The 10,620-nt window shown below is 30.6% G+C and overlaps 1 protein-coding gene across 1 annotated transcript in view; it reads left to right on the forward strand.

The window, feature by feature from the left end:
- The window catches only part of PCDH10 (protocadherin 10), a 40,047-nt gene extending 29,629 nt beyond the window's left edge, over positions 1–10,418 (forward strand). The window contains exon 5 of the mRNA XM_025050900.1: positions 9,793–10,418. Within this exon, the coding sequence (XP_024906668.1) occupies positions 9,793–9,812 (20 nt within the window). The 3' untranslated portion in view covers positions 9,813–10,418. The remainder of the gene's footprint in view (positions 1–9,792) is intronic.
- The last annotated feature ends 202 nt before the right edge of the window (positions 10,419–10,620 follow it).

A 10,620-nucleotide genomic window follows, 5' to 3' on the forward strand; every position in this document is an offset into this window, starting at 1 on the left:
TACGCCTGTAGCACCTAGTATTCCTAGGTGGTCTCCCATCCAAATACTAACCAGGTCTGACCCTGCTTAGCTTCTGAGATCAGACAAGATTGGGCATGTAATATTTTGTTTTTTAAAAAAGATTCAGTTTCACAGTTATAAAGTGAATTTAATATTAATCTGTGATAATTATCTGTCTATTTTTCTTTGTAAAAATTTGTAGGAAAACTGTCCCCTGCCTTTCTATAGGTCCCTAACTTATATTGCTACTGACACTTCCTGAGCCTTGAGACAGTGGGAATCACTTCTTTGAGCAGCTCATTTTACCACATTTTTTCTTTCACAATTATCCTTAGACTTTAGTTATCAGCCATGAAACACTCAGACAGTCCTTTTGATGGCAAAATGTTGTGTTACATTTGGAACATTTAGGGTGATGACGTGCAAACCATTTCCAGATGTGTAAAGTGTAACCCTTAGAACATCGACTGGGTTCTGTGAGAAGACACAATGTGTATGTTCTTCGGTGTTCCCCAGATCCAGGCCTTTCTTCCCAGCTCACCAAAATTAATGAAGGTCCCTCTACTTTTCTACCTGCTTCTATACTCAGATAATTATTTATTTATATTTACAGACATTTAACTTCAGTATTGTCCTCTTTAAAATTTGTGGTAGGCTCTCTGTTGCAGCCACAATAATTTTCACATATTTACTAGCTTTAAACTTTTTAAAAGAATATTTAATCTCTACCTGCATTTTTTGCTTGATGTCATTTGATGATTGTCATCTTCTAGAAACAACATTTTCCCAGGGCCCCGTATTTTGACACATTCTAATCTCCCACTGGAATGCTCTCTCTTTTACAAATCCATTCCTCACCACGTCCTACTGGCCATCTCTTTCTTATCAATCAAGATTCAACTCCTTTTACCTTTAATGAGAAACCTTCCCAGATAAAGAGATATGTATCTTCTTCTTGTAACTTATATATTTTTTACACATGATTGCTATTTTAAAATATCTTGTAGAACAATCGTTAGCTCCTTGAACTGTTAAATCTTTTACAGAAGAATCCGTGTGTGTTCATTTTAGAGTTACAAGTCCCAGACCTTTGTCTAGAGCAAACGAAACTCCATAAATGTTTATAGACTGTGTCAGCGAATTAGTAAATGAAACATCCCAAAACCAAGGAAGCAAGTATGTTTTATGTTTTTCTCGTTAGTAATCTAGGCATCTTCCCGACTTGTATAAATTAGTGCACTTTTAATAATCTCTGAATCCCAAAACAAACAAACAAACAACCCCCCAAAACCTAACTATTCCACTCTCAATATATTCTCCCCTGGATTTCATCTTTCAGCTTTCCATGATTATAATGTTCTTATTCTGGCCTTAACTAAACTAGTTTCTAATTTTTTTTTTTTTACCACTTTCTCTCCAACAACTCCTTAAGCCTCATGTTTCACTATCACCAACTACTAATTTCACATATAATTTATAAATATATATGTAAACATTAAGGAAATATAAGATTATCTTAAACATGAACATAGAGGAGAATCCATTGTAGGTACTGATTGTGGGCAGGAAGTAGTTGACAGTACAGGGTAACTATGGCTAGAGGCAATTTATCTGACTTTCCTTTAGGTTTCTGGCATTTTCATGTAACAGTTTTTAAGCTTTGGGTATTTTTACTCACTATTATCACATAAATTATTTTTGGGTTTTTTTCTTCTATATTGTATGATTTTTTTTTATGGCATTGTGGTGGCTAATGAGAATCTCAGATGATTTTTCTTAAAATAACAATACAAGATTTTGATTTTTTTAGTTAGAACTTTATTACGAGGTATGTAGGTGGGTTTGTACATTTGTCATATTTTAATGATATAGATATTTTATATATAAAAATACATCACCAATACTGTTTAACCAGAATCTCTTACTAGCTCCAACAAAAGTTAATTACTTAAATTTGGGCTTTTCCTAGATTTTTTGTGATACTTTTTATAGATAATTAATGTATAACATGACTTCTACTTTTATTTAGTTTATTATGTGGTTAAATATGTATAGTACTTAAGATGAACCCCAATCAAACCCAAAGTTTAAAGCTTCGAAATATAACTATTTTAGGATCTAAATCTTATCATTAATTAGAACATAACTAAAACTACTTTAAACCTTAATAAGTATAATATAATATTATTTCAACAATTTAGCATTTTTGTGATGGTTTTAAAGGTAAATATGATTCACTCCCTATCTATCTTTAAATCTCTAACTACCTGATGATAGATTAAATTGAAAGGGTAAGGGGGAAGTGGTTTAATGATTTCTAGGATATAATTAAAATTAAAATGTATACCTAAGCTTAGATTGTAGAACAAATAAATTAATATTATGTTTATTATGCAAAGAGGAAAGAACATTTTATCTAGTATGTTATATTTATCTCACGAATCTAAGATTTCACTCCAAATGCTTAAAATTTTTTAAATAAATTAAATAAAAATTTAAGATTTTATTCATGTATGATGATAATTAAGCAATTAGTCATTGACTGTAAGTTTACATTTTTAATAACTGAATTTTATTTATCTCCTTTTGAATTCTGACATCTTAATTTTAAATAACTTTTTGATGGAAATATATAGGCCATTTATTCCATGAAATATAACATTACAAAATACTTAGAAGATATAATGCAACATTTTTCTAGAAAACACAGTGTAACATTTGCCTCAGTGGTAAGTAATGTCATCTGAAGTGTTGTGAAACAGTTACCTTGGAGACAGGCTTGCCACTTTTACATGTATAATACATGACACCCAAATATTGCATGGAGCCTATGTATACTAAAAACAAAAAATCATTCATTGTTTATCTGAAATTCCAATGTAAGTGGGCATCCTGTATTTTAGCTGGCAATCCCTCTTACGGTGTCATTGAAGCCTGTTGTCTTAGATTCCTAACTTTAGTGTGGGAGTGTTTTTTTACACACAGAAAAACAGTGGTCAGCTTTGACTTTTCAGTGTGTTAGCATTTCAGACCCCCTCTGAGCCTGCAATTCCTTTTTTTAATCTGCTATTTGTTACAGAAGCAACTGAGTTATGCCAGGGGAAATAAGATCTTTAAGTATATTGAATAAATGGCCATGCTTTTACACACAGTTTCTTAGTCATGTGTGTTGTGTGTCTCTTTTTTGAAAACAAACTTGTGTAAATTGTGTTTTATGTATTTTATTTACCAGCTGAGATGATTTTCCACTTATTTTCATCGCTTAATTATCTAAGGTTTTAGTTAAATTAGTTTGAATTGTTACCCCTGTTCAGTAGGCTATTAGCTATGAATAAATTAGATACATGGCTATGTATTTTTTAAATGAAGGTGTTATATATTTATTTCTGAGATTTTTCCATCTTTCATTACTAGAGTTTATGCTTGATTTTCATATAAAAGATGAAATTGTGCATGTCACTAGTACTTGATCTAATATTGTGATACAATAATGTTGTTTATTGCAAATAGATCTACACAGGCTCAATATCCCTATACTTAGAGGAATAATCAATCCCATTCAAGTATCTTCACACTTTCTGCTTTGAAAATTAATGCTAATTTCAACCTTATAGGAAAGTTACTAATTTCATCTCCTATAATGTTATTTTTGAAGGAAACTACTTAAAATACAAGTACCTAAATGTCATTAAATACTATCAGCTCCATAATTCTCAAAGGAAAAAAAAGAACTATTTATTCTTTAAAGGAATACAGATCTCTTGTTAAAATTTAAATACACAAAATAATGATATTTGCCTAACTTAAAGAATTCTTTGTCATTATTAAAGGAAGATATAATTGAGTGGGATTGTCTTCAAAAGAAATTTTGAGGGTACTTCTTTGTCATTGTGAAGAATGTGATTTTCAAATAGTTCTGGAGCAAATCACAGTTTCTATATTTAGTGGACTACGGTAAAAGATTTTAGAAATTTTTTCAATGATATGATAAACATGGAGAGCAATATATGTTATGTGAGTTCCACTTCCTAAATATATGTCAATGCAGGATCGAAGCATTTTAAAATTAATTCAGTCTCCAGACTAGATTTTAAGATACCAGTGAAGCAAGGGAGTTTGATTATCAAGGAAAGCCTGGCGCAGTGGCCAAAGTCTTCTGGGTCAGGTCCTATCCCATTATTCCCCGCTTCCCCCACTTAGGGGAAATTTGGTGAGCATCCAAGGCATAATTTTTGACAGTTTTAGAAAAGTTTAGAATAGAATCTTTCAGTCTATAACATTCTATGCAAGAGTAATGTCATAGTAATTTTTTGTTTTTTAACAATTAAGAGATTACTGTTTTTAGCATTTAAACAAGGTATTTAGAATATCGGCAATTCTTGTGTCTAGCTGCAAACATTATACAAGGTTAATGTGTTTTTTTTGATATCTTGCTCAAATCAGTTCAGATGATGATAATTATCAAAGTATATTGTCTAATTAAAGGAGTTGATAGACTATCACTGGTTTTTGTTGTAGAGTTCAAAGCACTCAATTAATAGAATTAATTAGAGATAAAAATTTTAAAGCTAACAAAATTGAGTTATTGTAATTACCTTGTTAAAAATATTAGTGGTAGTTGACATGGTCTCAGAAACTCACAGAGTAGGTATTTCCTTGTGAACCAGCTGTACATGTATAATTGTCTTTGTGAGGAAGTAGTTTTAAATTACGTATACACACAAACACATGCAAGTCTATAGAAATTTCTAAAAGCCCATGGATCCTCTCTCTGGAAGGAACTCATGATATTTCAGAGAACTCACTTCCTCGTAGGAAACTATGTGAGAGTATTGGTAGATTGCCGTGCTGTGGACAAATAGAAGCCCCCATTTTCAAGCCTAGATCTTTTACTTAACAACAAAACTTGATTTAAAAATAAACTCTAACCAATATCAAATTCTAAAATTTTCACTAGTAGTAAATTCAGGGCCTTGCACAAGGCTTCAACTCTGCTCGATCTCCACGGTAACTTCCAGCTTATAAAATAAATTCCTTCTTTGCATACACCATTCTTCATGAGAAAATGAGGCCCATTTAATTATTAATCCATGGCTTCAAATTGATATGCAGTGTCTATCACTACCCAAATATAGCAGTGTTGATAACATTAGATTCTTAGGATAGATGGTAACTATTCAGGGAGCCAAGGCTGCTAGAGCTAGAATGTCTATGTAGAGAATATTATGCTCAAAATGCTTATTGTCTTCTCTCTTAGAGTTAATTCACTTTACTCATTCATTGATGTGCATTTCACACTTGTCAATTTCTTATCTCTTAAAATACCCATGCTTTTATCTTTTAATTTAATAAACACTTATTGATTGCAAATTATGTTGTAAGCATTGCGAACTGAACTAAAAATAAACACTTGGCTTTAATAGATATTTCTTACATGAAAGAAATGTTCGAACTATTTATTTCACAAATTTTTTTTTTATAAAAGACTAATCAAGTTTACGTATGGGAACCTTTCCTCCAAATGAACTCATTTTTTCTAGATATATTCTATAATCCTTAAACTGTGTCAAACTAGAATAAACAGGCATACTGTTTGATGAAAGGGAAAAAAAACTAGCATGAGGATGGTGTGAACATTATGAAATAAATATAAGAACTCAAGTCTATGCTACACTAAATTATTAGTATTGGACAGAAAGTCAATATATATTAGCAGAAAGCTTTTGGTCTTTTTATAATTCATAACATAATGAGTTTATATTTTAAATTTAAAATCGTTTCGTATTTTTTTGTGAGGAAGAAAACATTTACAACATGAATAATTCACAACTATAATTTAAAAAATAAAAGCAAATTTAAAGGTGTTCAAGTGAGAATATAAAAGACAAATCAAGCAGTGACCCACTTTTAATAGTTAATACTACTTTATTCATTTCTGAACTCTAGGGTTAAACAGAAAAAAAGAAACTTTAGAGAGATTTTTAAAGAGAATCCTCAAAAATGGTTCAAGAATAGGACATGGGAAAGTAAAAAGAACTGATTATTCAGTGGATTCATCTCTAATAGAGGGTTGCTTTCAAACTCTCAGTTGATGATCTGCTTTTACATAAGGAACAGAGAACAACGTTTCTGACCTCTCCAAGGGGTGATGGGCTTAAACTCTTGTACATTAGATTCACCTTAAACATAAAGAAGTGTCCTGACTGAGGCTCATTAAACATTTGGATGAGCTCCGGAGTAGGATGCTGATCGTAGCCTCTGAAGCGTTGCCCTATAGTGAAGAGTCTCAGTCTGTGTTCTGTGTTTCAGTTGCAGAAATAGATTAGATCACGTCACAAGCTTTATTTGTTGCTTCAGCATCTATGGTTTATATTGTCATAAAGTGTACAAGAGGGTATTTTACTTCCTGCTATGGAAGTGTAGGAATGTGAATATTCAGATTATTCAATCATCATTTCAATTTTGTCATATTATACAAAACAATTTTTCACCAGGCTTTTAACATATTATTAAGTGTAAATAGGATATCAGTACTGATATTTTTATAATTTTTTGCAACATACATATTTACAATTATTTTTCTTAAGTCATTAATAGGAATTTTTAAGTGTTCCATAGTTTGATATGGTAATTTAGAAATTATCACAGGCAATAACAACATTCCACAATATAAGAAAAAATATGCATCATGGGACGTTCATTAAAAATTATATATATATGCTAAACATATACATACGTATATATGCTAAATTATAAGAAGGTAGGCATTCAAATATCTCTTTTTGATTTGATTTTTTTATCTGTAGTTTATACAGTAAGATAGTGTCTTAAATTGACATTTTTATGACTCACTATGAAGAATTAATGCAGTGAGTGAATAAATAGAGGTAAAAAAATAAATAGTAACAGTCTCTTCCCTATTATTATTGATTTGATTGAAAAGAAAATCTTCCACCCACATCAAGTGACCAATTCTCTACAAATGCTGATGAATAGCTGGGGAAAAATGCACTTATAAAAGAAGAAGGAGAAAGTCTCCAAATATGCTTTGACAATTAAAAAACATACAGAGAATACCTCAGAAAGCATAAAGATTCAGTATATTTGACCCATTCTCTCCAGCTTGAAATGCTTCAACAAATGCATAGCCGTAATAATTAATGTTGTCATTGGCTCTGGCTCTGTAATGACATAGATTTTATATATATATATGTCTATAGACATATATATATATATGTACACATTTTGTGCTTCTTGTCCAATACTAACCCATATAGCCCCAAAACAATGATTATTCAGTATTCAAACTCACCTCTTAAAAGCCTTGAAACAGAATGAACATGGCTATAACTTTAGTAATAATATTAATATTTTGTTCTCGCTAGTTTGCCTGGCAGTACTTTACATTGGGCGAATTAGCTTCTGAAATGGAGGAATTCTTCCCTTCCCATTCTAATTCTCCTGACTCTCAACCCCAGCCTTTATACTTGTCCTATTTAAATTTGCATTCCTGAATAAACAGAGAGGTCATAGAGGTAAATTTAATAAAACATGATTATATTATTCAGACAACTACTGAAATAGGTGTATTTTAAATAAAAGCAGCACACAGGAACCCTAAGCAGTAATTAATATATGACTTTTAGGCTAATGTTCATATTTAAGATATTGAGTATAATGTCTGCTAAACATCTATATTTTTACAACTGTGACTCATTTTAAGACATTTTTTGTATTCTGACTAGATCAAATGAACATATAATATCTATGCTAGTAGCTTTTCTCATAATCTTTTAAACTAATTAGAAATATTTTACAAATTTAAAGATATATTAGGCTGATTAATTTCTGCATTTATACTAAGATGTAACTTTTCAGCATATTTATTTTTTTCACATAATGAATTAGTTTATAGGTTTAATATAGGTCACTCCTGAGATCCTTTTGAATTTGAACAACTAAAATGATGTTTCCTATAAATCAGTATTTTCTGAATTATACTATTTAAAGAAAAAAGACTTCAACCTGTAAGTAATATTTCCAACTTATTTTGAAAAGAGTAATATTTTTTGTAGGGTGATCATATCTCCTGGATTGTCCTGATTATATCTTATATAATCATTAATAGTGCTCTTTTTTACTCGCACAAATGTTCTGTTTGGAGAACAAGTTATGTGGTCACTTTCATTTTTTTGTTCCAATTCATTTTATAAACTTGAATTTCTAAGGGGTTATTCTATTTAATGAAGAATTTTAAATTCTGATTAGTATAAACAAAATATAGTTAAATCGTTTATAGTCAAGATATAAAACAGGAAATTTGAATTTAAGGGCGTAGGAAAATAAGATTTGATTATTTTAAAAGATTCTTTAAAAAAAAGTCTCTAGTTGCTAATAGAATATCTGTGTGGCATTATGATCAGATAAGTAGTCTCATTTTTAACTAGCTCATTTATAATTCATGATATTATATGATATTATAAAACAAAACATGTTTTGATTATTTTCCATACTGGTCACTACGCCATACATGCATCTATTCATTTGCACTTTAATTTCTGTCAGTGGTGGTGCCTGACTTCTATAATTTTTATTGTTATGTCTCTGCTAAAAGATGAACTAGTGAATACATGTGTTTGATGGTCTTTTCAGAAACTGAGTTTGTGAGGAAAAAATAAATGAGAAAATTAGGGAAAATAAATTAAGAAAATATATAATTATATAATATGCTCCAAATGAGTGGAAATACCTTAGGAGAGGCTTTGTGCTGATCACCATATTCCTCCATTTCTTAAAAAAAAAAAAAAAAGCCAACTATTTGATAGATTGAAACAATTCAATTATGCTACGGAGCGTAGTTTTTAAATTTTAATGTGATATGCATATACATGATTCTTATCACAATTGACCTATCTTGGTTTTCAGCACATTTTTATTATATATCTATTATGTGCCAGATACTGATGTAAGGGATGCAGTTTCTGTTCTCATCATGCTCGTGGTCAAATTTTACAAAGATTATAGATAAATGGGAAGAAATATCCTTTATTATTATAAGTAAATACAATACTTAAAATTATAAAATCCAAATGATTGAATCTGGACATTCTCCTTCATAATTCAATACATTTTATAAGACTGGACCAAATTTGGTATCTTTTTCTCCCTTTCACTTTTACCCTCTTTATGAGAAAACTGATTCCTTTCAGGGAATAAATTTACTTATTAAAAAAAAAAGTTGTAGACCATGAAAAGGTTTGGTTTTTATATAATTTAAAAAATTAGGTAAAACCAACCTAGAACATGTGAATCATCTGTTACTTTTTAAACAGCATAACCTCTTTCTAGTACAGTTTTCTCTATTATATGTTGATTTACTATATGTAATTTAGAGTTTATTAAATTAAATATGTAACTAGTTGTTCTTAGATATTCTAAAGACTTGTTTGGACATGTAAGGGCCACACATTTTTTTCTATACTCTGTGTATACATAGTGAAGTAGGGATTGGTTTATAGATAATTGTAGAAAGTTAATCTCCACGTAATTGATGGTTACTATATAAAGTATACATTTCCCATGAAAATTCGACTTGTGTCAAAACTGTCATCTTCAGAAAGCCCAACAGCAGAATGACTGTGGACACTGAAATATTTTGACACTATGAGGGTCTGGTATGGGGATACAACCATTTTCATTGTATCTACTTCCATCGCAATAATGTTCAATTCTGAACACCGAAAACCAAACTCACTTTCTTCTTCTTCTTCTTTTTTTTTTTCTTTTTCACAGCACGGAAAAGGATATGCTAGTCAATTCTACAGGACTTCCCTGAAGCAGCATGATTTGCACAAAGTCGACCAACAAAAGCATCAACTTTTCAACTTCATTATCTTGGCCATCCAGTTAGTTGCGTGTAACTGAGTATTAGACTGCCTCCGGAGTCATCACGGTCAATTATAGGACCTAATTGCTCTCAGCAGGCCTGAGAAATGAGTTGAAATGTGCAGAACTGTAGAAACTTTAGGCAACTGATTTTGCCTCTCCGATCAGTGTGTGCCTGTTTACAGCACTATATATCTTTCTCTCTCCAAATGTCACTGAGCCCTTTAGATGTTTATATTCACCACGAGAAGCCAGTCATAAGGATAAAGAAAATTTGTGCATTATAAATGCAATATCACTGTTTTAAACTTGACTGTTTTATATTATCTTTGTGTGATCAAGTGTTCCCCCAACTATTTCAACTTTACAAGAGAGATTGTGATTATGTTATTTTCACCTGTGGGTCATAAAAAAATATTGTATTCTGAAGACTCACAAAATATCAAAGACATTCTGTAGTTTATACACCGTGTTGCAAAGTGTTTACTGTACTATTTCAAAGCTTCTGAATAAATATAAAATATATATATTATGTGATCAAGTGTTCCCCCAACTATTTCAACTTTACAAGAGAGATTGTGATTATGTTATTTTCACCTGTGGGTCATAAAAAAATATTGTATTCTGAAGACTCACAAAATATCAAAGACATTCTGTAGTTTATACACCGTGTTGCAAAGTGTTTACTGTACTATTTCAAAGCTTCTGAATAAATATAAAATATATATATTATAT

This window comes from Pteropus alecto, unplaced genomic scaffold (genome assembly GCF_000325575.1).
Source record: "Pteropus alecto unplaced genomic scaffold, ASM32557v1 scaffold17, whole genome shotgun sequence".
Lineage (NCBI taxonomy): Eukaryota > Metazoa > Chordata > Mammalia > Chiroptera > Pteropodidae > Pteropus > Pteropus alecto.